Source organism: Fukomys damarensis, unplaced genomic scaffold (genome assembly GCF_012274545.1).
Source record: "Fukomys damarensis isolate Sample0158 unplaced genomic scaffold, DMR_v1.0_HiC HiC_scaffold_32, whole genome shotgun sequence".
Lineage (NCBI taxonomy): Eukaryota > Metazoa > Chordata > Mammalia > Rodentia > Bathyergidae > Fukomys > Fukomys damarensis.
In genome coordinates, this window is record NW_022900944.1 from 17,132,169 (window position 1) to 17,159,550 (window position 27,382).

General features: G+C 37.3%; 1 protein-coding gene across 13 annotated transcripts in view; it reads left to right on the plus strand.

Annotated features, from left to right (window-relative positions):
• Positions 1 to 6: 6 nt before the first annotated feature.
• Sec31a (SEC31 homolog A, COPII coat complex component) overlaps positions 7 to 27,382 on the plus strand; it is a 72,337-nt gene continuing 44,961 nt past the window's right edge. For 11 of the 13 annotated variants that reach the window (XM_010628848.2, XM_010628866.2, XM_010628914.2 and 8 more), the window contains exons 1-10: positions 7 to 57; positions 8,862 to 8,944; positions 9,682 to 9,805; positions 11,493 to 11,691; positions 14,195 to 14,290; positions 14,894 to 15,034; positions 16,378 to 16,520; positions 22,013 to 22,112; positions 26,153 to 26,314; positions 26,565 to 26,717. In XM_010628848.2, coding sequence (XP_010627150.1) covers positions 8,866 to 8,944; positions 9,682 to 9,805; positions 11,493 to 11,691; positions 14,195 to 14,290; positions 14,894 to 15,034; positions 16,378 to 16,520; positions 22,013 to 22,112; positions 26,153 to 26,314; positions 26,565 to 26,717 — 1,197 coding nt within the window. In that variant the 5' untranslated portion in view covers positions 7 to 57; positions 8,862 to 8,865. Of the gene's footprint in view, positions 58 to 8,861; positions 8,945 to 9,025; positions 9,157 to 9,681; positions 9,806 to 11,492; positions 11,692 to 14,194; positions 14,291 to 14,893; positions 15,035 to 16,377; positions 16,521 to 22,012; positions 22,113 to 26,152; positions 26,315 to 26,564; positions 26,718 to 27,382 lie in introns of those variants that run through there. The other 2 variants (XM_010628856.2, XM_019208257.2) reach the window with 2 other exon arrangements.

Here is a 27,382-nt window from a genome sequence, read left to right on the forward strand (position 1 = left end):
CTGAGGCCCGGTCGCGGCGCCGGGCCGCCTTAGACCTTCAGCCCGGTGCTCGGAGAGGTGCGGTCGGTCCCGGGAGGAGGGGAAGCACTCGGGACTACTCTTCCGCGTCGGTTCGCTTGGGAATTTTTGTTTGTTTTGACTCTTGCCAAATTTCAGGGTCCATAGACTTGAACGGAAGGCCACTATCGTTTACCTGGGGTTGGATTATTAAGGACAATGGTCGCCAGTCGAAGGACTCTTAAATATTGTATAATTTAGCTAGTAAGTTGGGAAAAAAAGTTAAATTGCGGGCAGTTGTAAAATAAGTCAACGTGGACTTGGCGTGTGCACTTCTCGATGAGCGTAGATAAATAATTTTATGTGTGTGTTGCAGAAGTTTCAACGATTTTCTGTGGCGAATCCTCCTAAATTAGCTAACTACAGGCAACTGAAATTTTTTTTTTTTTTTGCCGGCAATCGCAGTTCTTATCTAATCGACAACTAGAAGCGTTCTTGTATCACAGTGCCCTCTTTTTCCTTAGATCCAGATTTTTCAAGAGTTGGCTAAAATTTTTTAAGTGGTTGTTTTGTGCTCCTTGTTTCTCATTAACCCTTGATTACAGTTCAGGGAAAGATTGTAGGCTGTAAGAACTTTGAGTAACTTAAAGTGTATTTATAGTTGTGAATTTATGTTACCTTCGTGGTTATTTGAGAAAGGTGAAATTTGAGATGAATTTGGAATTATACTGCTTAATTTTGTTTATGCAGGTTCTTTTGTGAAACTTAGCATATGAGAACAGAAAGAAATTTGTAAAGAGCAGTGATTATCAACAACTCGAGATTCCATTCCTTTTTGGGCAAGCATTGAATGTTCTCCAAAATACTCACATGCACATAGATAGGGTTTTGTTTTGTAATTTCATTAAGTGTACAACCCGAAATTAACAATTCTTGTAAAACGATATCACTAAGTTGATCTTTATATTGTTTTTAGAAATGTCATTCTTACATAGGTTAATTTCAGCTCAGAAAGTTTTTTAGCCCCCCCCCCCCCATTCAGCCCTTTGTCTTGAGGTGCATGCGTCTCCTGCCTTTGTTTTTGAAGAGCTGCTGGGTCACTAAGTTGTCCAGAAGTTGTCCAGGCTGGGCTTGAGTTTGTGGTCCTCCTGCATCAGTTTCCCAGAGTACTGGGACAGGACTGTGCCACTGAGCTCGGCTTCAAAATCTTTTATCCTGGGGCTGGGGATTTGGCTCAGTTGTTCCACCACCTGCCTCACAAGCACAAGGACCCGAGTTCGATCCCCGGTACCAAAAAAACAAAAACAAAATCTTTATCCTGCAGACACTTTCTTTGATTTGGCTCTGGTTGAGAGAAATGAACCTAGAACATTGATAATTCAAAGTAAATCTTGTAGAACCCATGTTCCCATCCTTCAGGAGAGGTATTTTGCCCATGTGACATGAATTTGTACTACAGGCAGTGCCAGCACGGTTTGTATTCCTGCTTTGGGAGTCCAAGGTGCAGAGGCCTTTGCCTGTTCTCTTCACTTTCTGAGGTGTGGGTCAGTTCAACATATAGCATTTTAAGGTTGGTATTTTTCAAAGAATAGTATTGTTGGAGTTTAGTATTGCTTCCCAAAATTTGTAGTTTGAAAATGAACAGAAAGAAAAAGTTTCCAACTGAATGCAATTGTAGAAGGAATGTTGAATAAAGATAGCATTTTAGTCTAGCATGTAAATTTTCTTCAGATGTATTCTTGAAGGTTCATTGGGATAGACATTTTAAAGTCACTTTTGTAGTAGCTGTCATTTGTGAGTGTTTATTTACTCTGTGTTAGGTACTGTTCTTAGCACTCTACTACCTCTTTAATTCTCACAACAACATACAGTACCAATACTGTTAATGTCCTTACTTTATTGAGAGAGGTGCCAAGACACAAATAGGTAAAGTCATGTTACCAAGGTCAGAGCTGGGACATGGTGTAGCTGGGATTTCAACCAAGGGCATCTGCTTCAAGCTGCATGCTCTTAACCGTTAAAGTCATTGTCTGGCAGATGGCATATATGAGCAAGATACTAACCGTGCAGTTTTCTTTCTCTATTTTTGTTTTGTTTGTTTGTTTTTTGGTACTGGGGATTGAACTCTGGGTTCTTGAGCTTGCATGGCAAGTGGTGGAACCACTGAGCTAAATCCCTGGCCCTTCTTTCTCTATTTTTTATAATTATTATGTTCTACATAAAATAGTCTTGGATGAAAAATATGCAGTATGAGTTCTAATTACACATAGTATTGAAAAAATTATACAAAGCTTTTCTTTTTGGTACCGTGATTGAACTCAGGACCTGGAGCTTGCAAGGCAGGCGCGCTGGCACAACTGAACGAAATCCCCAGACCCTGTACAAAGCTTTTAAAGCAAGTCTCACTTGGGAAATATAGTTTCATCTAAAGCCCTCTTTATATTTTCAAGAAAAATCATTTACAGTTAGGTGAACAATCATTTCTCAGGGCAGAAATACACATGAACCTGTAGTTTGTATGCAATCATATAGTATTGTTTTTCTTTTTATATAGTTGACATTAAAGCCTTTTTGGCAGTATGCAGTACAGGTTAATAAGTGGTGCTGCTTCAAGTAGAACTCTGAGTCCTAGAGAGCTAAGAAACTTTATTCCCACTTAACCATAGTAGGTTCTTTTGGCTCTATGTTACACATTAACTAAGGATTCAAGATTTAGGTAGCCCTTGAACCTTTGCTGTTAGAGATAATGGTAATTCTAGTGAGTTTCTTAATATGGCTATTTGTTTTTTTACTTTTAGATGTTATTACAAAATCATCTTAGGACTTTCCCCCCCTACAGTACTTTCTGCTGTTTTAAAAATATGAATAGATCCTCTATACAGTTAAGAAATTTAAAATTAAATAGTTTTATCTGGAGCTAATCATTCTAGCTTATCAGTGTATTTTTTGCTGTTTTTGTTTGTTTGTTTTGTCTTTTTCTTTCTTGAGACAGGATCTGGCCTTGAACTTACTACTATCCTCCTGCCTTAGCATCCTGAGTGCTGGAATTAGAGGCATGGGTCACCATGCCTGGCTCCTATCAGTGTATTTGTATCCATTTATTTGTTTATTTATTTATTTATTTGGTTTTTTGAAACAGGGTCTCACTATGTAGTTGAGACTGACCTAGAACTCACTATATAGCCCACACTGGTCTCGAACTCCCAGCGATCCTCCTGCCTCAGCCTCCCTAGTGCTGGGATTACAGGCATGCACTACTACACCTGGCCTTTTGTATCCCTTTAAATAGAAGCATTCAAAATGAAGCAGAACCTCATATCATGCTATTTGGAATCCAGAGGACTAAAAATTGTAACACCTCATCTGATTAAAGATTGACAAGGTGGTGCATAAAATAGTTTATTAAAATGAGAACCAAGACCTGGCATGTATAGGTACAAGATCCCAGCAATGAATGTAACTGTACTGTCTACCTAGAATGTACCAGTAAATTAAATAAAAAAAAAAAGTTTATTAAAAAAATTGGAAAAAAATTTATATAACACTATGTGATACTGGAATGTTTTAAACTATCTAGTTAATAGGAATGGCTGTTTACTATAACATGCCTGAAGTGTGAGTGATACTGACCAATGTGAATAGTTAATAGCTTACTTAAATCAGTGTGGATTGGATCACCTGGGCAGTTTATATGAATGAGTGGAATCTTGAATTTACTATGAAAGATTAAGTCACACAGTTAGTTGGCTAAGAGGAAGAAGAGGTCCCTTTTTTACTTCATAGAAAATTGAAGGTTTCTCCCCCAGAATAATCTTAGGTGGGAAGTTTTCTCAATCTCAGTATAGCAATAATTTTCTTTCTTTCGTTCGTTCTTTCTTTCTTTCTTTCTTTCTTTCTTTCTTTCTTTCTTTCTTTCTTTCTCTTTCTTTCTCTTTCTGTCTGTCTGTCTGTGTCTGTCTGAGATAAAGTCTTGCGTTGTAGTTCAGGCTGGTTCTGAACACACTAGCCCAAGCTAGCCTCAAACTTACAGCGATCTTCCTGCCTCAGCCTTCCCAACGCTGGGTGTGTGCCACCATGCCCAGCAAATAATTTTCTTTTATCTATCTATCTATTTATTTATTGTCTGAGACAGGGTCTCATCATGTAGCTCAGACGGCTTTGAACTTAGGGTTAGCCTCTTGAGTGTTAGGATTACAGATACGTAACACTATGCCAGGCTAGCAATAGTTTCTTAAAATACCTAGCATATCAGAACACTTTTGCCAGGCATGATGGTGCACACCTGTAATTCCAGCCCTCAGAAGGCTAAGATCAGCCTAGGCGACATGAGTTCGAGGCCTGCTTGAACTATGAAGTGAGACCCTGTGTCAGAAAACCTAAAAAAACAAACATACCTTTCTAGGCACATTGTTTGGCTCTCTGTAAAATAAATTATCTCATTTAAATCTCACACCATCCATGAGGTAGTCACTTATCCTCATTTTACAAATGTGGAAACTAGAACTCAGAGGAGTTAGATAACATGTCCAGGGTATCATATCTAATAAGTAGCACAGCCTGTAGTGAAGATGAGCATTAACTCGTGAGATCATGATTTTAACCATGTAATAGAGCTTCCTAACCCTGCTTTCCCCTAACTTAATGCAGTTTTAAAACTGCATTTCTTGCTGGGTGGCACACAACTTTAATCCTACCCCTTGGGAGGCTGAGGCAGGAGAATTGCCAATACCAGCCTGGGTTATGTAGTGAATTCCAGGTCACAAGTCCATAGTGAGACCCTGTTTAAAAAAAAAAAAAAAAAAAAAAAAAAAAAAAAAAAAAAAAAAAAAGTTTTTAAGGTTGAGATTTAATGTGAATTTGGTTATATAATTAATAAAAAAAAGTGGAAGTAAAAGCAGTTGGAGGTAGTAAAAGTTTTTTGATTGCCTTATCTGTAATAGCTAGGAGTCAAAGGACTTCCTTCAAGCTGACAGATGAGGTGGCAGGAGTAGAAGCTTATTTAGCAGTTCAAAGGTAAACTGTGAGTGAGAGTGCTGTGGACTGTCATTGTGCAGTGTGGTAAAAGTTGGGTTATTGTGAGCCAATTTCATGAGAGCGCCTAGTTGGGTGTCGGGCTGTGTAAAGAAACGGGATTAATGGTATTAAAGAAAATTATTTAAGATTACAGTTGGAAAGACAGAACCAGAAATGCGTATTAGAACAAAAATATCAAGCACCTGAGTTTTTGGGAGAATGATAACTACACAGAAAGACAGTGGATAATAGCAAAAGATATTTTTAAAAAATTATTAAGTCAGAACCAGACTTTGTGTCTCATGCATGTGATCCCAGCACTTGAAAAGCTGAGGCAGTAGAATTGTGCGTTTGAAGCCAACTTGTGCTGAAAAGGAGTTTCAGGCCCCAGCCTGACTGCCGAGTGGGACCCTGCCTCAAAGACAAACCAAGCAGCAAAATGTAATGTGATAGACTAAGACCAAGAAGGTTTCTTTCATATCGGTGTACTTTAAGTGATTGGCTAACCTGTTACAAAGATTGCAGATTGAATCACAAAGCAAAATCTGATTTTTGCTGTGTTTAGTACAGCCAGTGAAAATAAAATGGTTTAAATGTTAAAATGGAGGACTTAGGTCCGTGGTGCCTTGGCCTGCCTCGCAAGCTCAAGTTCCCAAGTTTGATCCCCAGGCCAATAAAAAAAAGCTAAAAAGGACAAGAGTACGCAATACCTCCTGAAAGTCAACTAAAAAGAAAGTATTGGTCTCACGGTGGCATTTGAGCAAAGTTACTTCAAAACGCTAACCTGTATTTGACAGTGAATATTTAGCATGATGAATATGTGCTAAATAATTGTGTTAAATCATAAATAACAAGGTAACTTTCATACTGTAGAAATTTCAGTAGATACCGGAAGACACTTTAGTGCCTGAATAGTAGGAAACTGGTTTGTTGTTGTTACTGGGGAAAGAACATAGGGCCTTCACAGTAAATTTGTATCTCCAGTCCTTTTTTTTTTCTTTGAGTCAGGATCTCACTAAGTTGCCCAAGCTGGCCTTGAACTTACTTAGGATCCTCCTGCGTCAGCCTCCTAAGTAACTGTAATTACAGGTATGTGCCAGTACACCTCTGGTTTAAGATAGATTCAGATGAAAAACATATAGAAATCAGAGAAATGATTACTCTGGACCCTGAGAAACAGCATGCTTTTTTAGGTCCCATGGGCAGAACATAAAAACTCACTATGTAGGATCCATTTATAGGGAGGGGCAGAGGGAGGACTTAACAGGCAGAGCACCGGAGATTTTAGAGTAGAGAAACTACTCTGAATGACACTATCTTGATGGACAGAAGTCATTACACGCTTGTTGAAGCCCACAGAGTATGCAGCCCCTCACGTTTGAACTGTGGTGTTTAGTGTGAGCTTTGAGTGGTAGTGATGTCCCTATTGGTTTGTGGACTGAAACAGGTGTACTGAGATGTTGGTAAAAGGTGAAGGGAGAGAGAGCAGCTGTATGTATTTCTCACTCAGTTTTTCTGTGAACCTAAAACTGCTGTAATAAGTAAAGCTTATATTTTAAAAATTAAAATTTAGCTGGGCATGGTGGTGTACACCTATAATCCCAGCACCCAGAAGGCTGAGATGGGAGGATCACTGCAAGGCCGTCCTGGGCTATATAGTGAGTTCAAGACCAGCTTCACCTATATAGTGAGACCTTGTCTCAAAACAAAACAGAAAACAAAACAAAACAAACAAAATCTTCTGAAAGGTTAAAATACATAAGTAAAGTTAAAAGATTAAATTTGACAGTCTGATAGGAAAGTGAGCTGGGGGTGTAGCTCAGTGGTAGTTCAAGGCTTTGGTTCACTCCCTAGTGTGCAATCACACAAAACAAAACAAAACAAAAAAATGGACAAATGATATGAATAGACAGAAAAGGTAGCAGGAAAGACAATATGAATGACCCATAAGCATAAAGAGAGGTACTGTGCATCATTTGTAGAATGAAGAATAGAAGGTAAAACTATACAGATCTAACATTTCTTTCTTACTATGTTGGTAAAGATCACTGGGCAAAGTGGCACACACCTGTCATCCCAGGACTTGGAGGCTGAGGCAAGAGAATTATTAACTTCGAACACATCCTGGCAACTTAGCAATTTAGTGAGACCCTGGGTTCAGTCTCTAGTAACTCCTATACACACCTAAAAACCCTAAAAGTGTGACAGTCCATTCTCATAAAGCTATAGGGCAGCAGGTCATTATATGTTACTTTGAGAGCATGAAAAGGTTCATTTGTTGTAGAGGGCAGCTTGGCAGTAGTCATCAAAAGTAAAATTGCATTTATCCTTTAACCTGGCAATTTTACTTCGGAAAATTTGTGGCAGTCCCTGTCCATCAATGAAATAACTTGTGTATATGGCCATTTGTTTCAGCACTATTTGTAAAAATAGCTCAGGTGTTCATCAGTATTTAGGTAATAAGTTATGACTCATCTTACAATGATGTACTGTGCCATTTGAAAGTATGTAAAATTAACAGACTTGAAAAATATGTAGCCCAGTATATCTTGAATTTTTTTCACATGACTATAATCCCAGCACTTGGGGGACTGAGCTAGGAGGATCACTGAGAGTTGAAGGCAAGCCTAAACTGCATAGCGAGATTTTTGTCTCAAAAAATGAATTAAAAAAAATTTTTTTTTGTTTTTTTGAGACAGGGTCTCACTATGTAGTTGAGACTGACCTGGAAATCACTATGTAGCCCAGGCTGGTCTTGAACTCACAGTGATCCTTCTGCCTCAGCTTCCCGTGCTGGGATTACGGGTGTGCACCACCTCGCCCACCTAAAATTAATTAAAATTTTTTTCTTTTGAGTTTATTGGTACATTTTATGCATACAGTACAGTTATGTTCATTATTGGGATCTTGTACCTTTACATGACAGGTGGTCTTGGTTCTCATTTTTTTCCCCTTGTCCTTGCCCTCCCTTCACCCCCTCCTACCCTCCCCATTTACAAACACTTTATTTCCATTTTTTTCATTTTCTCATATTTTTCTCTCTTATTATACCTTTCCCCTACCCTTCCCACTTTCCCTACACCTTTAGCCCTTTTCTTCCCATTACTCCTAAGTGAAATAAATAAGGTACACGTGTAAATACCAAATAGTTTCTCTGTTGTGAATAAAATGAATTGAATTTTAAGATTTTTCTTACTGAGTAACCAGAATCCAGGAATCCAAACAGATGACTCTTGTTTATTATTTGGCTTGGTACACTGTTACCCATCCTTGTTTCAGAAGTACATGTGTAGCAAAGTTAATTCCTCAGATAGTACCCTGTAATGCTTTTATGGGATACTTTTCCTGACTGAGTTTTCAGCTGAAGCTGTATAGCCATGTGGTGAACCTATGGCATGCATGCCACAGTGGGCTGTTTGTATCATTGACACAAAGCTCTAAAGGGTTTGCCATCACTGGTCTAGAGGTTGAGCATCCCTAATCCAGAAATCTGAAGAGTTTTAGATTTGGGAGCATTTTCAGATTTCATATTTCCAGGTTACAGATACTCACGGAGTAAAGTCTGTGCAGATATTCCACATTTAAAATCACTCTGAAATCTGAGACACTCATGGCCCCACTTTATATAAAGGGAATTCAACCTGAATAATCTGGAAAATTAGGGTACCCAATGTTTGTCTCAAAATAGTTTCAAAAGTGTGTCCTTTATTTTTGACCATTTCCAACAAATGATACCTAACTAAGCCAATTTGAATTATTGGCACTTGGGCATTACATGTTTCTATGTAAAATATGTTTCCATATGCTGTGTTCCGTGTTCAGTATGTTTATGTGTAAAATATCCTATTTAGCAGGATGAAGTTAAAGGAAGTAGATCGCACCGCCATGCAGGCATGGAGCCCTGCCCAGAACCACCCTATTTACCTGGCCACAGGTTAGTTCAAAAGAGAAAAGATGGTGTGAGTAACCTAATGCTTCTCATCTACATCTACCTAATCCATACGTGTCTTTTAAGGTTCGTTTCCAGCTTTGTCTCTGAATAGCTCTCCATCCCTTGAAGGATGCCTCCATTTACCCGTCACTTAGTTGGATGAGCTTCTTCTGTGTTTCCATAGACCCTTGTACATCAGAACATTGACCACAACGGTGTGTTACGTGTACAGTCTCTTTCCCACTGTGCGGAGTTGTGTTTATCTTTAGTCCTCTAGTATTAAGTATAGTCAGTGCTCAATAGTATAGCTGTGTCTTTATAGAAACTGCAAGGAATATCATTTTGTAGAAATAAAAGACATGTAAAAGACAGTTGGAATGAATGAAGAGCAAGTCTGATGTAAGCAGTTTTAAGTAAAAAACAATTTCATCATGACTGACTAGGAGCAGGTAGAGCAAGTCATGGAACTTTTTACAGACAGCTTTTTAGAATATCTGCAGGCTTAAAGAAATTATCTGTGGTACTGTTTCTTAGAAACATCTTGTCTCGGCCTCATGCCAGAATCTCATTGCTGTAGTAATTGAAACATCTGCTCAATGGCATATATGCTGAAATTTCAGCCATTTACACAGCATTCACGAGCAAGATAATTGAAAGCCATGCTTTGAATTTCCATTTGTGTCATTTCCCTGAGTCATTTATTTTTGCATGTGTAGTTACCATGAATGTATTCTCCTTAGGAACATCTGCTCAACAGTTGGATGCCACATTTAGTACCAGTGCTTCCCTTGAGGTGTTTGAATTAGACCTTTCCGATCCATCCTTGGATATGAAATCTTGTGCTACTTTCTCTTCTTCTCAAAGGTATGAAGTTCAGCCTTAAATTCATGTGATTAGTTATATGTTGGGGATTGATGCCTACTTTGTGTGTAGTTATGTCATTGTTAGAAACTGTAAAGAATATCAGTGACATGAGACGCTTTGTGAAAAATTATGTAATAGCATTTTTGTGGAAATTAAAGTATGCACGTGTGCTGATTCTTTTATTGCTGACAGTGTAGTGTGTGAGAGAGGCTGTAGTTTCTAATTTTTTTCCTCATAGTATTAGTGAAGTTTTTTTTGTTATTTTGTTTTTGTTGTTGTTTTATTTTTTTGGTTTTTTGAGACAGGGTCTCACTGTATAGTTGAGTCTGACCTCTAACTCACTATGTAGCCCAGGCTGGTCTCAAACTCACAGTGATCCTACTGCCTCAGCCTCCCAAGTGCTGGGATTACAGGCGTGCGTCACCACGCCTGGCCTGTTGTTTTTTGAGACAGGGTCTCACTATGTAGTTGAGACTGACCTGGAACTCACTATATAGCCCAGGCTGGTCTCCCAACTCAAAGTGTCCTCCTGCCTTCCAAGTGCTAGGATTACAGGCATGCGCCATCACGCCTGGCTGGAGTTATTTTTTTCTATTTCTAGTTTCACTTGTTTATAAAAAAGGCAGCAGTACTACAAGAAGTGCTTATTCACTATATTAATAGTGATCATCTCTGAATGTCAGATTATTCTTATTTTTTTCTTTGTACTTTCCTATATTTAGAAATTATTTCACAGAGAAATTATTTCTTTTTTCTTTTTTTTTTAAGAAATTATTTCTGATACACTATTTGGATCATGCTTTCAAGTCCTAATGCTGTATGCTAATGCAGAGAAAGGATGCTTTCATTTCAATAATGAGAGAAATTTTCTTGCCTGTCTTTGGCTAGCAGAATGCAGCCCCAGTCATAGGGTTTCATGGGCCCTCTTGTACCCCTCAGGGCCCTTCCTTTTTTTTTTTTTTTTTGTTTGTTTGTTTGTTTTTGGTACCAGGGATTGAACTTGGGACCTTCTTGCACTTGCAAAGCAGGCGGTGGAACCACTGAGCTAAATCCCTGGCCCTGGCCCTTCCATTTTGATAGGAGGAACCCCTGCTGCCTCTGTCTCATCACCATCTCTCAACCCTATGCCTCTATGCCATGTTCATATTTTTCCTCTGTGAGGTTTTACTTTCCACCAGAGATAGTAGACATAATTTTGCCTCACCTTTCTTCTGTCCTGTTTTATTGTTTTTCTTTGAAAACTTCAGCTAATTCTCTTACCACTTTAACTTTTCAATAGACATCCTGTTAGTGACCACTTGAGTAGTCAAGTAGAAGGTATTATTTTTCAAAATTATTGTTCTGTTTTACAGAACAACCTAACGCATTTTAGGAAGACTGAGTAGCTAACACAGGTCTTACATTATCTAAATAGTGAAACTGTTTTCGAGCTCTATCTTTTCACTTACAACTCACACTCAGATAAACTTTGCTATACTGTATTACCCCACAGAATTTTTTACTTGTTGAAGATTATAAATTCATGTAAATGTGAGTATAAGTAAAAAATGAAATGTCATTCACCAAAGTCACAGTTAATAGGAGTGGATGAGACATTGTTTTCATAATACTTATAAAAGACTTAAAAAATTAAATGTATAATTTTAAATTATTTTCTACATTTATTTGACTTCATTTTTTCCTACAGGTACCACAAATTGATTTGGGGGCCTCATAAGACAGATGCCAAAGGAGATCTCTCTGGAGTTCTGATTGCAGGTGGTGAAAATGGAAACATTATTCTTTATGATCCTTCTAAAATTATAGCTGGAGACAAGGAAGTTGTAATTGCCCAGAACGACAAGCATACTGGCCCAGTTAGAGCCTTGGATGTGAACATTTTCCAGGTTTGATTTTGACATTCATTTGACATTCAGTCGTAGTTGTTAAGATATGTGTTACTCATTTGAAATAAGTTTATGAATCTGACGTCTTAGTCTTGGAATTGAAAGCTAAAAAAAGAAATGTATGCTTGTATAAGTTGATGACTGAATGCATGTAAGACTGGTGGGTTCAGAGTTGATATGAGGGTAAAGTATGCTAGCCCATGGAGAAGATAAGGCTACAGGTTTATTTCTAGCAGTCCAGAAGAGTCTGTCATAGCATTCGGCTGAACATTTTTAAATAGGAGCTCCTGAGATTGGAAGCTTTGCCTTTGAAAAGTTTGTGTAAGTCAGGATTAGGCTGGTACTGTAGTGTCACATCTTATTAACTGAGAACTTTTGTATTTATGATGACTCCTCTGCAATAATTAGAAATTAAATAATGCAGATTTAACAAATAGGTCATTAGTGGAGGTGCAACTAATCCTAGCACTTAGGGAGACTGAGGCAGAAGAATTACGAGTTTGAGCCCAGCCTGGGCAATTTAGCAAGACCTTATTTCAAATTTAAAATATTTTTGTTCGTCATTGTTGTTGTTGTTTTGAGACGGGGTCTCACTATGTAGTTGAGACTGACCTAGAACTCACTGTGTAGCCCAGTCTGGTCTCGAACTCACACTGATTCTCCTGCCTCAGCCTCCCGAGTGCTGGGATTACAGGCATGTGCCACCACACCTGGCTTCAAAGTTAAAATATTTTTAAAAATGGATATGGAGAGGAATGCCCCTCATTTCAAATCCAAGTACGACAAAAACAAAGAAAAAAGAAATCTGTTGCCTTATAAACATTACTGAATATTAATTATATGTGTATAGGTTAATGCAGATCTTGATTTAATAGGATACTAAATTATAACAAACAAAAAATGAATATTTAAAAATTTTAATAGTTTTTTCCCTCATATTGGCAGTTGAACACAAGGGATGCTGTGCTACATCTCCAGCCCTTTTTATTTTTTTATTTTGAGACAGACTCTTACCAAGTTGCCGAGGCTTCCCTTGAAATTAGAGTCTGCCTGCCTAAGTCTCTCAAATAGTTGGGATTACAGACATGCAACATTATACCTGGTTAAATAGATTTTCATGTATCAGAAACATTTGGGGAGCCGGGGATATGGCTCAGTGGTTCCGTGGCCTGCTTCGCAAGCGCAAGGGCCCCAGTCTGATTCCCAGTATCAAAAAAAAAAAAAAAAAAATGACCCGAGTTCAATCCCTGGTACCAAAAAAAAAAAAAAAAAAAAAAAAAAAAAAAACACCTTTAGGGGGCCAGGGATTTTGCTTAGTGGTTCTGTGTCTGCCTCACAAGTGCAAGGACCTGAGTTCGATCCCCAGTACCAAAAACAAACAAACAAAAAAATAAGGTATAGAGGCAGATGGTAGAACTGCTGAGCTAAATCCCCAGCCCACTTAGGGCATAGAAATACAGAAACTTTATTTCTACAGTTTGTAGTATCTACTCTTTAGATTAACTGGATAGCCAATTCCTTATTTATATTAAAACACCTGTTCATTTTTGGTAAAAAATATATAATAGGTAGTTATTTACCAAAGAATTTTTCTGCTTTTATAGTTAATATGCCAGTTGATCAGATAAATTATGAGAGTGAGTAATAGTGGATGAAGGTCAGTATATGAAGCTCAGGGCCAGGGATTTAGCTCAGTGGTGCCAGACTACCTGTCAAGTGCAAAGTCCCGAGTTCAATCCCAGGTTTTACATCACAGCTTTTTTAAGGGCCTTTTTTTTTTCACTGTACTACAATATCTTTAATTTTTTCAGGAAAATACCTAGAAGGGGAATAGATGGTACAAATGTTTTAATGGTCTTTAGACACTAAAGCGATGTAGTAGAAATAACATAGAAATATTATCATCTGAAATAAGATTAGATATACATGAACTAAAACTAGATGAAGATTTAACACAAGAGTTCTATACTCTGAAGGCTGGCTTTAAGGTACCATGAGAACAGTGCCATAGTTTGAGGCTTTTGGTATTTTTGAAAGCTGTGATCACTGGTCGTTGTCTTGTACAGTCATATTTCCTTCCAGAAATGCAAATATACAAACACTATTCTCTTCATAGTTACAAGAATGATTAAGAATTCAATTCACAGGGCCGGGGATTTAGCTCAGTGGTTCTGCTGCCTGCTTCGCAAGCATCAAGGTCCAGAGTTCAATCCCTGGTACCAGAAAAAAAAAAGGGTTCAATTCACAAAATTGTTCTTTTTTTGGTAATGTCTGGCCTTGAAATTAGTATTCTTCTAAGTAGATTTATTTTTGAAATAGCTTTACACTGTTTTTCTTTAAAAAAAACAATTTGAAAAATTATGCCTAAAGATCTCACACATTTGTTTTGCTTTTTAAAATAGAAAAATTGTATGTCCCAAACCAACATCTTTCTAGCTCTGAACTCTGTGTTCCCTTAATTATTCATAATTACTGTCTAGTTATTAATTATTTTATATTGCAGACTAATCTTGTAGCCTCTGGTGCTAATGAATCTGAAATCTACATTTGGGATCTAAACAATTTTGCAACTCCAATGACACCAGGAGCCAAAACACAGGTATTATGTTGATTTTGGTCAGTGTAATCAAAGCAATCAAAAGTATTTCTTATAAACTTATATATATATTTCAGTTTTAAGTTTTTCACACAAATCATTATGTAGATCATTTAATTGATTTTTCAAGAGAATGAAGTGTTAATAAATGTTTCTTTGAAGTGTGAGTGAGGCATTCTACAGTAAATATTTAGTGCTTACCACCTGCTAGACACTGTTGATTTTACTGGGCAGAGAGTAATAAACAGAATAGACAATTCTTAACAATTCTTTTTAGATACACTATTATGTTTTCTTACTGTGTTATAAAGTATTCTAACAGCATCCAACCTGATTTAAAAATAAACTTTTTTGTGTATTTCCAGTAAGTTGGTTAAGAAGTCTTTCCTTGCTTTCTTGAGTTTCTTGTTAAAATGTTAAAGATACTTGAAGTGCCACATTCTTGTGTTTTAAGTGTGTCATTTCTGTTTAGAATGGAGGAATACAAAGGAAAGTTGTGTAATGGGTAGATCAGGTTTTTAAATCATTTTAAAATCCGAAGCATTTGATTTTATAATTAAATTTACCACAATAGGGAAACAGTTTTTAATAGGTTATTCCTTATAGCCCCCGGAAGATATCAGCTGCATTGCGTGGAACAGACAAGTTCAGCATATTTTAGCATCAGCCAGTCCCAGTGGACGGGCCACTGTATGGGATCTTAGAAAAAATGAACCAATCATCAAAGTCAGTGATCATAGTAACAAAGTAAGTATATGATCAATTTGTGATGAATATGTTTCTGCTATAGGTATTCCTATATTATCCATCAAAATTGCCAACAAATCAAGTTTTTGTAAAGTCAAATCCTGTCTTTATTCATCAATCATGTTGGATTGAATGTGTTTTTTTCCTCTCTCTAAGGAAAATAATAAAGTACCCAGCGAACCATATTAGATATTAAAAATTTTTTTTTATTGGGATTTGATCTTAGGACCTTGCACTTGCCTGGCTGGCGTGGTGCCACTGAGCTACATCCCTTGCCCCTCCATATTAGTATTATTACTGATTCAAAGAGGGATTCGCTGATCCAAAGGCTTATTTTGTGATAACACTGGTTTTGCTTGGCTAGGTGTTTCCAAGCATTGCAGCAACTTTTTAATTCATGTTTAGCTTTTCTTAGACATGTATAACTTTTTCTTGCTGGGAATTGTACGAGTATGAACTTGGAGTTTCCAAACTTCTGGCCTTACCTCTTCATGTTTAGGCTCTACCAAAAGGAGCCAACATCTTCCCACATGCTCACTAGACTCAGCTACAGAGCACATTACATCTCAACCTTACAAACTTGGGATTTTTTTTTTGTTTTTGGTTTTCTTTTTTTTTTTTAAGTTTTTTGAGACAGGGTCTCACTATATACTTGAGACTGACCTGGAACTCACTATGCAGCCAGGCTGGTCTCTGTAATCCTCCTGCCTTAGCCTCCCAAGTGCTGGGATTACAGGTGTGCGCCACCATGCCCACCTTCAGCCTTACAAACTCTTTATGTTATTAGGTACTATAAAATAATTTAGACACAATTTAGACATTTATGTTCTTTGGTTTTATTTATATTGGCTAGTTTGACATTTTCTAAAACGAGGTTGCCTAAGTTAGAATATATATGTAATTTAAAAACAACAAATTGTTTAGAAGAATATTCCTTCAGAGTGTTGTATTTCAAATAGATCAGAAGTTTTAAAATGCAAGATTGAATGGAATGGTCATAAAATTTACGAGATTTGAACTTCTGGATAGTTCTCAATAATGGTACTTATTTATTCCATATGAAAATACAGGTGGTAGTTGTTGCTTCAGATTTTTTTTTTTTTTTTTTTTTTTTTTTTTTTTTTTTTTAGTTTTCTGAATGAAGAAAAGTTTAGGAAGGAGGTTTTTAAGACTACTATTTAATGCTGTCACTAAAATTTAATAGTTTTAAGTTATGGTTAAAAAACTAAGCCTAGGCTAATATTTTTTAATATTTGCTTCAATAAAGGCATACTCCTCAAATTTTATTTTGGTGTTTTGTAAAGCCATGTGATTGCTAAAATCTGAACCTTCCCCATCTGCAGATGCATTGCTCTGGGCTGGCCTGGCATCCTGATGTTGCCACTCAAATGGTTCTGTCCTCTGAAGATGACAGGTTACCAGTGATCCAGATGTGGGATCTTCGGTTTGCTACCTGTCCTCTCCGTGTCCTGGAAAACCATGCCAGGTAGTGTGCTACTGTCCAAGGAACTTAATTTGCTTATGTTCTAAAACATTTTTTACCACTTTGGATTATCCAATTTTTATTTTTTATTTTTTAAAAATAATTTTATTTCCTTTGTAAATATAAATAAAATTCAAAATTGTTTTAAACATAAAAGCTACAACTATAAAACTTAGAATAAATCTGAGGAGGGAAGAAAGCTCCACAACATTGATATTAGTAATAATTTCTGGATTGACACCAAAAGTGCAAGGAACAAAAGCAAAATAAACATCTGAGAAATATTTAAATGTTTCCTGAAGTGTAAAGGAAACAATCAGCTAAGTGAAAATGTAGCCCATAGAATAAGAGAAAAAATATATACATACACATATATAAAGAATAACCCCATACAATGATAAGCAGTTAATATTCAAGGTATATGTGAAACTCATAAACTCCATCAACAAAAAATAAATTACCTGATGAAAATATGAGCAAAACATTAGTGTACTATTACGGTTTATTCACACTGGAGAAACTATTTGGTATTTACACATGTGTGACTTATTTATTTCACTTAGGAGTATATCCTCAATATGTATCCATTTTCCTATAAATGAATCTAATTTTTCATTCTTTATGGCTGAGTAGTATTCCATTTTATAGAAAAACCACATCTTCTTTATCCAATCTCCAACTGATGGGCAAATGGGCTGTTTCCAAGTTTTAGCTATTACAAACTGTGCCGTTATAAACATGGGTGTGCATATATCACTCTGGTGTGATTCTTTTAATTCTTTTGGAAAGATACCCAGAAGAGGGATGGCTGGGTCAAATGGAACCTCTAGTCCCAGATCTTTGAGGTATCTCCATATTGATTTCCACAGAGGTTGCACCAGTCTGCACTCCCACCAACAATGGAGAAAGGTTCCTTTCTCCCCACAACCCTACCAACATTTGTTATTGATTGATTTCTTGATGGCAGCCATTCTTTGTGGGGTGAGGTGGAATCTCAGTGGTGTTTTCATCTGCATCTCTCGAATGACCAGTCATGTGGAGCATTTTTTCATATATTTACTTGCTGCTGTTACTTCTTTGTCTGAGAAATGTCTGTTCATTTCGGATGCCCATTTTTGAATCGGGTCTTTATACTTGGGGGGACTGATTGTTTTGAGTTCTTTATAGATTCTAGATAATAGTCCTTTGTCTGAGGAGCAACTGGTAAAAATTTTTTCCCACATTGTAGGTTGTCTCTTAGTTCTGTTGATGGTTTCTTTTGCAGTGCAGAAGCTTTTTAATAAGCTGACATCCCAGTTGATTCTTTCTGCTATTTACCATGCTACTGAGGATTTGTTCGTAAAGTCTTTGCCTATGCCAATGTCTTCAAGAGTTCTGCCTAACTTATCTTCCAACAAATTTAGTGTTTCTATTTTAATATTTAGATCTTTAATCCATTTGGATTTTAATTTAGTGTATGGTGAAAGATAAGGGTCTAGTTTTAATCTCTGGCAAGTTGAATCCAGTTTTTCCAACACCATTTATTAAAGAGGCCATCCTTCCTCTAGTGGGGATGGTGAGCTCCTTTATCAAAGATGAGGTAGCTGAGTACGTCTGGAGTTGTTTTTGTGTCTTCCAGTCTGTTCCACTGATCCTCAGGTCTGTTTCTTTGCCAGTATCATGCTGTTTTTATCATAGTGGCTTTGTATTATAATTTCAAATTGGGAATTGTTATACATGCTACCATGTGTCTATTGCCTAGAATGTCTTTTGCTATTCTAGGTCTCTTATGATTCCAAATGAATTTTTGGTTCTTTTTTCTAGTTCTGTGAAATATAGTGTTGGAATTTCAATTGGCATTTGCATTGAATGTGTATAGCAGTTTTGGTAGTATGGCCATTTTCACTATGTTGATTCTTCCTACCCAGGAGCAGGGGATATCTTTTTTTTTTTTTTTTTGAGACTGTCTTTTTGTCTTGCCTAAGCTGACCTCAAACTCAAGATCTTCCTGCCCCAGCCTCCTTACTAGCTGAGGCTTCAGGCATGCACCGTTGCATCTTCATAGATAATTTTTTTGCATTTTAAGTAAGGGGTTTACTATGTGTCTTTCTTGTGAATGGCAGTGCCAATGGTTTGTTTTTTTGTTTGTTTTTTTATTGGTTTTTTTTGAGACAGCATCTCACTATGTACTTGAGACTGACCTGGAACTCACTATATAGCCCAGGCTAGTCTTGAACTCAGTTATCCTCCTGCCTCAGCACAGGTGCGTGCCACCACGCCCAGCTTCATTTATTTATTTATGTTTTTTTTTAGTGCAGACTGGCCTTGAACCCACTTTGTAACCTGGGCTGGCCTCAAATTCATGGTGATCCTCCTGCTTCATCCTCCCTCCTAAGTGCTGGGAATACAGGTGTGCACCATCATACCCTGCTGCAATGGTTTGTTTTTGTTTAAGGAATAGTTATCTGATTTTCTTTACCAAAATGGTAACCAAATCATAGTATATTAGTATGAATCCTTTGTTGAAAGATAGTTTATCAAGCATTTCAAGTAATTATAAATAGATCAAAATTTATTTGAAGCTGTGCAAACTCCCAATCACCTGACCAAGAGTAAAGTGGTAGGATTAAAAAAAGACAAGACTGGATTTTAACGGGGAGCCCAGGATGGTCAAAGTTGTTTGTCTGTCTCCTGGAGCTTGCTGCTATTTATTGAACGCATGACTTCTAGAAAGGGTAACGGGTGGTGTAGGGAGCAGTGAAGTGGAGAGCACTCGAGAGCAGGTTCCTTGCAACAAGAGAAGGAAACATTCTGGGAAGAATAGCTCATAGATTAATGATGAATGTGTTTCTTCCCACGGATTAATTTTTGCCTCTAGGAGTTTTCTGTATGAGTCATGCTGCCCTTAGCTGCACTCTTGTCTTCAAGTCAACACAGTGTCACAGATCATTGAAACCCCCCCATCCCCCCACTCCCACCCCCTGTAGCCAGTGGTGTGGAGAATTGTTCCATCCCACACACCAACTTCTGGCTCTTAAGGCAGGCCATTGTGGGTTGATAAGTAGGCTCAGACTTTTAACATGAAAAGCCAGTTTATGAATTTACAGCTCACTCAGAGTAGTCTCCATCAAAAATTCCTTTTTTTTTTGTGGTAGTGGGGATCCAGCTCAGGACCTTGGTGCTTGCAAGGCAGGCGCAGTGCCACTGAGCTGAATTCCTGGCTCTTAAGGCCATTATACTCATGAAGAAGAGATTTTTTATAAAATTCGACGTCAAATAACAATTTTAAAAATTATTTTTGTTTCTAAATATTTATTTGCTCTGTGTTGTGTGTGTGTTTTGGTTTTTTTGAGACAGGGTCTCACTATGTAGTTGAGACTGACCTGTAACTCACTTTGTAGTCCAGGCTGGTCTCGAACTCCCAGCTATCCTCCTGCTTCAGCCGCCCGAGTGCTGGGATTACAGGGGTGCACTACCATGCCTGGCTGTGTTTGTTTTTTGAGACAGGGTCTCACTATGTATGTAGTTCAGGCTGGACTTGAACTTGCGTCAATCTTCCTGCCTCATTCTCCCAAGTGCTGCGATTACAGGCATGTGCCGCCATATCCAGCTTCTAAGTTTTTATTTAAAAAGCAAACATTTTGTAAAATTACTAGGTTTATTCTTTCAATTTTAATAAATGTGTTAATGCTTGGGTCCTTGTTCTTGCAAGGCAGGGGCCAGAACCACTGAGCTAAATCCATGGCCCTTAATATTGTTAATTAGTAATTTGACAAATTTCCTATATTGATATTCAGGTACCTAGAGAATTTATGCAGACTTTTTCATTGTTTTCAAAGAAGAAAACAAATTACAATATAGTATAATCTAAGTACTTTTAGGCTTTTTTTATTTTTTCCATTCAGCAATAGGTAAACTAATGTTTTAAATTTATCTCTTCCCCTTTAGTGAGTTTATACTTGAGGAAGTTTTAATGAATCTTAAAAGTTTATGATGTCAAAAAAAAAAAAAGAAAATATTTACGATCTGTCCTGGAACTTCCTATAGAGGAGAAAAGAGTCTAGTCAAATGTAACTGTTAAGATGTTATGCTTCAGTCAGATTTTTAGGTGTTTTTTGGTTTTTTTTAGAATGATTCTGAGAGGTTTTACTAGATTTTTTCCTGATATTTAATGTTGAATTTATTAATTTAACAGAATTTCTTGCCTTCTTACAACTAACACTGAGGTAACACAGTGTAAAAGCACCATACAAGTTCACTTTGGATATTCTCACATTTTACAGGTCAGAAACTGAAGCCCAGCAAGGTTAAACTTGCCTGAGGCCATATAACCAGCCACATGCTGACTTCCAGCCCATTCCGTGTGGTCCCAGAGTCTGTCCCTCTACACTGCCCTTCTCACTGACTCCAATCTTAGGAGTGCTGGTGAGAAGTTAGCAGAGCAACCTGCTGGGTACCAGGAGCAAAGCGACTTCTCTAGTTCTGTTTTCTCACTATAATAAATGAAGTAGTTGAATTATATGATCTTTTTTGTCTCTTCCAGCTTTGTAATAGAGTTCAAGACATTCTTGACATATCTAACACACTGTAAATTGTTGTTTCAGTCATTGGGCATCAAACCCTTGGAGTACATGGCTAGATATGGGAAGGAGAAAGAATTACAAAGTACATTGTTTATACTGTTGGGGGAATTTGGTGTAGACTACATATTAAAAAATACTATTGCACTTAAATAATAAATATTTTGAGTATGTAATTGAGTTGTAGTTATATAGGATAGTCTACTTATACCAGGACGTAAGTGTAGGAGTGATGTGCCATGTCACGACATGATACAACGTGCAAATGGTCAGAGTGTACATCCATGTACTAGATATGTATGAGGAAGGAAGAACGTGAACTGGCTAAATCAGTGAATCTAGGCAAGGAGTCGACATTTCACACTATCATATAACTCGTAAAGTTTTGAGCCTGCTTAAAATGGTGCAAACAAAATGCATTCTTTAAACTGGTCCTTTTCCAATTCTGTATCTGAGTTTTCTTGACTATGATAGAAGTAAGATTATAAGAATATCCAATTAGGGCCGGGGATTTAGCTCAGCGGTTCAGTGGCCTGCCTTGCAAGTGCAAGGACCTGAGTTCAATACCCGGTACCACCACCAAAAAAAAAAAAAGAATATCCAATTAGGGCCGGGGATTTAGCTCAGCGGTTCAGTGGCCTGCCTTGCAAGTGCAAGGACCTGAGTTCAATACCCGGTACCACCACCAAAAAAAAAAACAGAATATCCAATTAAAACCTTTTTTGGGAAAAGAAAACCACCATTAATTGATAACGAGGCTATCTTTATATACTTTAAAAAGTTAAAAAAAAAAAAACCAGCACTGTGTATCGGTCTTACTTGTACTGAGACACAATAATTGACATCTGCAAATTAGATAGAAATAATTTAAGCTTTATTCATTATTGCAAACTCCCTCTCCTCTCTCTCTCTTTTATTTTCTTTGTATTTTTACAGGGGGATTTTGGCAATTGCTTGGAGCATGGCAGATCCTGAATTGTTACTGAGCTGTGGAAAAGATGCAAAGATTCTGTGTTCTAATCCAAACACAGGAGAGGTATGGGGAAGTGATGTTTCTCAGTCTTGTAGCTCTTATAATATTTTATTTCTAGTTAAATGAGTAATTTTCCATATGGATTTTATAGTGAATGCGAATGAGTAAAGACATGACTAAGTAGAGGAGATTTTTTTCCCCAGAAACATTATCTAAGCTCAGTTCTTTCAACCAGAAAACTAATCATTGAAACAGTACATATAAAGCTGGTAGTAAGTAGCTTGCTTCCAATAAAGTGTGTTTATTACCTAGTGTCAGACATACTTGTTTGAGGAGCTGGGGTAACTCAATAGTAGAGTGCTTAGCATGCACAAGGCCCTGGATTCATTCTCTGGCACCAAAAAGAAAACCAACAATAATGATAATACTGCTTAGTTTGATTGATGTTACGTGTAATCTGTGGAAATCATTGTTTTTGTCATGTGCACATTCACACTTTGGCTCCTTTACCTGCTTTATTTTAACCTTGCCTGAAGACCCTCTGGCTTTTGGAATGTTTTTACATCTGTCTTCAGAAAAACCAAGAATATAATATTTTATAATATATTTTTCTTATGTCCTGCCCATGGATACTAAAATGTAGGCAGTCTTAACCTAATTAAATGTAAATGCTATATAAATGCCTTACACTTTTATTTGCTCTGGTTTATGAGCTTAAAATATCTATTACTTTTTATTATTGTTCTTAGTAGTCAGAGGGTTTCCCTACTGTTCTCAATTAGGCCATAGATTCTAATTACAACTTTTATATTCACTTTTCCTAATTAAGGTGGATTACTGCAAGTGCTTCTGTGGTTACTCTGATGGAATGCTAATAAAAATAAGAGTGTCTAGGGTATATATATAGCTCAGCAGTAGAGCGCTTGCATAGCATGTGCAAGTTTTTGGGCTTAATTCCCAGCACTTCCAAAAAAAAAAGTCTTCAATAGATTTTATTCTATAATATTAAATTAGACACAAACACTTTTATTATTTGATTTCTGGTTTAAAGTTTTTGGTTGTGGTATCTATATGAATATAGAGGGTGGGGTGGGCAAAGTGGCACAAACTTACATTTCCAGCTACTTGAGTGGTTCAAGCAGAAGGATGACAAATTCAAGGCCAACCCTGAGTAAGTTAGCAATGTTGCGGAAGGAATTTCCAAGTGTCACACAGAGAGGCAGCAGAATGGAAGTAAAATAACACATTTATTCATTGACAAGGGTCGATCACACATAAACAGTGCCTAGATTGATGACACACTGGGTTACAACTCCTCCTTTTATAGGGTTTTATGGCTTTGACTTCATTTGGGTGGTTACATTCCATTCTCACAGTTCACATCATGATCACAAGATAGTTCACTTTAACCCAGATGGAACAGTTCTTCGCAGTTGGGGAATTTACCTTAAGATTACTCTAGCTGTCTCTCCTAGTGCACAGGAAGGTGGTGTTCAAGGTTAGGGATGAGGCCAGATGTCCCATTACATGGTCACTGCTTCCAGGGTCTCTTAATTTGGAGGGCGGCTACCGGGGATCAAACTCTCCCTGCACTTGCAAGGCAGGCGGTGGAACCACTGAGCTAAATCCCTGGCCCCAGTGTCTGTTAATTTTGAACTAAACAAAGCAGATTGCTGTTAGAGACAGAAGTCATTTTACATTTTCCTAACATTTTGTAGGTTTTTAAATTATTTACAAAAGTTCTCTGTATCAGCAAGACCCTGTCTCAAAATGAAAAATTAAAAAGGGATGGTGCCAGCCAGATGGCACATACTTGTAATCCCAGCACTCAGGAAGCTGAGGCAGGAGGATTGCTGTGAGTTCAAGGCCAACCTGGATTGTATAGTGAATTCAAGGCCAGCCTGAAGTACACAGCAAGACCCCATTTCTAAATGAATGAATGAATAAATGAATCACTGAATGGCAAGAATGTGGCTCATTTGGCAGAGAGCCCTTGCCTAGTGTGCTAAAGACCCTGGGCCCAATCCCCAGTACTATTTCCCCCTCAGAGAATATAGTAGCATTAGTGTTAGGGGAGACAATAGAAGATTAAAATGGTAATAAATTTTACCTTCTATTACTTGCAGACAGTAAAAATTGTGTTTTACAATATACCTGCCCAACTAAGTTCAGGATTCATGAAAGCTGCATTCTTTCATCTTCTTAATTGTATAATTTTTTTAAAATGAACTTTTACTTTTGATTAGTTGTGTGTGCTTGGAGTTAGAAGTAACTAACTTTGGTTTTTGTTTTTTTGGTACCAGCAATTGAACTCAGGTCCTTGTGCTTGTGAGTCAGTCACCAGAACCACTGAGCTAAATCCCTGGCCCAGTAATTGACTTCTAATGCATGCTGCAATTAAAAAAAACTAGCTTCTTCACTAAGTGGCAAATTATGAACAGACAGTTTTAAGTTTAATAGAGATACATGTCTTATCAGTGTAAGGATCAAAGACATGAATAGGGTTTTTTTTTTTCCTTTTTCTTTTTTGAGAAGTGTATTGCTTTGTAGTACAGGCTGGCCTCAAACTCAGGGCAATCCTGTTTCAACTTTGCAAGTGCTGGGATTACAGACATGTCATTTGATTTATTTCTTAAGCTCTACAACCTATTCTCCTGTAAATAGCAGCTACTACCACACTAAATTCATGACAACTGTAGTAACATTGTTTTGGGTTTTTGTTTTTTTTTTTTTTTTTTGAGACAGGGTCTTGCTCTGCAGTTCAGGTTGGCCTTGAACTCACAGCAGTCCTCCTGTCTCAGCCTTCTGAGGTATATGCCACCACACTCAGCTAGCATTGTAAAGATTTTCCATCAGCAGGTGTGACTGAATTTGAAACTTGTTATTCTAGGGGTTTTGGTAGTTTCCGGTGAAATTAAATGGTTGAGGGAGTGAAGGAAAGATGGGTTTCCTTCCTTTCAGAATATAGAGTTTCCCCCAGTGCTTCCTTCCCAGGGCTCTCTCAGTGTCCAAATGTCTGTTTTTTCTGCCCTGATCCTCTGTTGCTTCCCTTGACCTGTATGCTTTAACAGGATTTTAAAAAACTGCTCTTATTAAGAAATATATTTGCCCTATTTTGTTTTCTTTCAGTAAATAACATGGCATCTCCTTGCATGTAGGAAGCAGGGTTAAAACTTTGAAGAAAAGACAAACATTTCACATCAGCTATTTACTATAGGTTTTTTTTGTTGTTGTTTTTGTTTTTGTTTTGTTTTTTTGCAGTACTGGGCATTGAACTCAGTGCCTTGTACTTGCAAGGCAGGTGTGGTGCCACTCAGCTAAATCTGCAGCCCTGTTTCCTATAGCTTTGCCGTGTCCTTTGCCTTCTAAACAGAGCTCTTACTGCCTAATTCTGTTAGGATTTTGTAGCAACAAGAATGGCATACACATATTTTATCTCTTCGACAAAAAACTGATTTCTTTGGGGATTTTTTGCTTTCTAGATTGATTTCAAAATTTGGTCCTCAAATAACCTAAATATGGTTGTTTGGATCTTGTCTGAGAAATAGTTACAAAGGACACCATTGGTCTTTTAGAGTTCAATAGGATGTTGTGGTCATTCAAACATATTTACTATAATTTGAAGGAAAACAAATCCTCTTGTTTAAAGATATGCTTGTTTAAATGTAGTTGAAATATTAAGTAGCATTTCTGTTTAGCCTAGTAGGCTGTCACAATGGATTTTTTTTTTAAATTTATAAGTAATTTTTAGGTATACAGTACAGTTACATTTTCATTGGGATCTTGTACCTTTGCACGGTGTATCTTGGTTCTTGTAATGGATCATTCTTTGTACTTTAATGAAATCTTACTGTTGATTTACTTGGCTAAAGACATTTTATAAAATAAAATGTTTAACTGTACTTACTGACAGTTCAGGTATTTTGCTTATGAAGTGGTTATACCCTTTTCTCACTTTTGTTGATTACTTTTTTTTTTTTTTTGGGGTGGGCATCGAATTTGGGACCTTGAGCTTGGGAGGCAGGCTGTGGAACCACTGAGCTAAATCCCTGGCCCTGATTATTATGTTTATTAATCTATTCATTTATTTTTGTTTGGCCTAGGTGTTATATGAACTTCCCACCAACACACAGTGGTGCTTTGATATTCAGTGGTGTCCCCGAAATCCTGCCGTCTTATCAGCCGCTTCCTTTGATGGACGGATCAGTGTTTATTCTGTCATGGGAGGGAGCACAGATGGCTTAAGGCAGAAACAGGTTGACAAGGTAATAGGAAGTGATAAGGCTTTTGTTTAATTATATACCCAAAAACTATATTGAATAATTATTTTGAAAGTAACTTCACTGACAAATAGTGCTTATTTAATGCTGATTTATCAGGTAATTGTGATAAAATATTTTAGTACATGACTTGAAAAACTGTATTGTAGTTTATATAAGTTACCGATTTGTGTGTGTGTGTATATATATATATATATATTTTTTTTTTTTCTTCCTTTTTTATTTAACTCTCAAGCTTTCATCGTCATTTGGCAATCTGGATCCCTTTGGCACAGGGCAGCCCCTCCCTCCGTTACAGATTCCACAGCAGACTGGGCAGCATAGCATAGTGCTGCCCCTGAAGAAGCCCCCTAAGTGGATCCGGAGACCCGTTGGTGCTTCCTTCTCAGTAAGTAGGTTTTGTTTTTATGGTTTATATTGACCAAGGACTTTTCACAGTAAAATGTCACTTTAGGATCATTCAGATGGTAAAAAGTAGGAATTGAGATGTATTTGTCAGCCATTCATTATTCAGAATGGTTTCTTAGAAAAAGTGGAGCCTTTTAAAAAACACTGGGAAGGGCAGGGGATTTAGCTCAGTGGTGCCACAGCCTGCATCGCAAGCACAAAGATCTGAGTTCGATCCCCTGTACCAAAAACAAAACAAAAAAAAACACCAAAAAACCAAAACATTGTGGTGGAATATACATAATATAAAATTTATCATCTGTACCACTTTTTAAATATTTCAGAGCCAAACATGATGCCATATGCCACTCAGGAGACTGAGGCAGGAGGATTTTAAGTTTAGGGCCAACCTGGGCAACATAGTGAGACATTGTCTTATTCATAGATGATGGATGGATGGATGGATGGATAGAAAAAACAGATTAGTAATATTCAGCACCTTCATATTGTTGTGTGATCATCACCTCTCTGTTTCCTTCTCACCCCCTTTTTAAAACTAATCTGTCTTTTTTTCTTTTTCTTGAGAATGGGCAGGGATCAATATGTGCTATCTCCTTTCCTAGTTTTTTTCACTTGCCAGCATTTTTTTTTTTTTTTTTTTTTTTT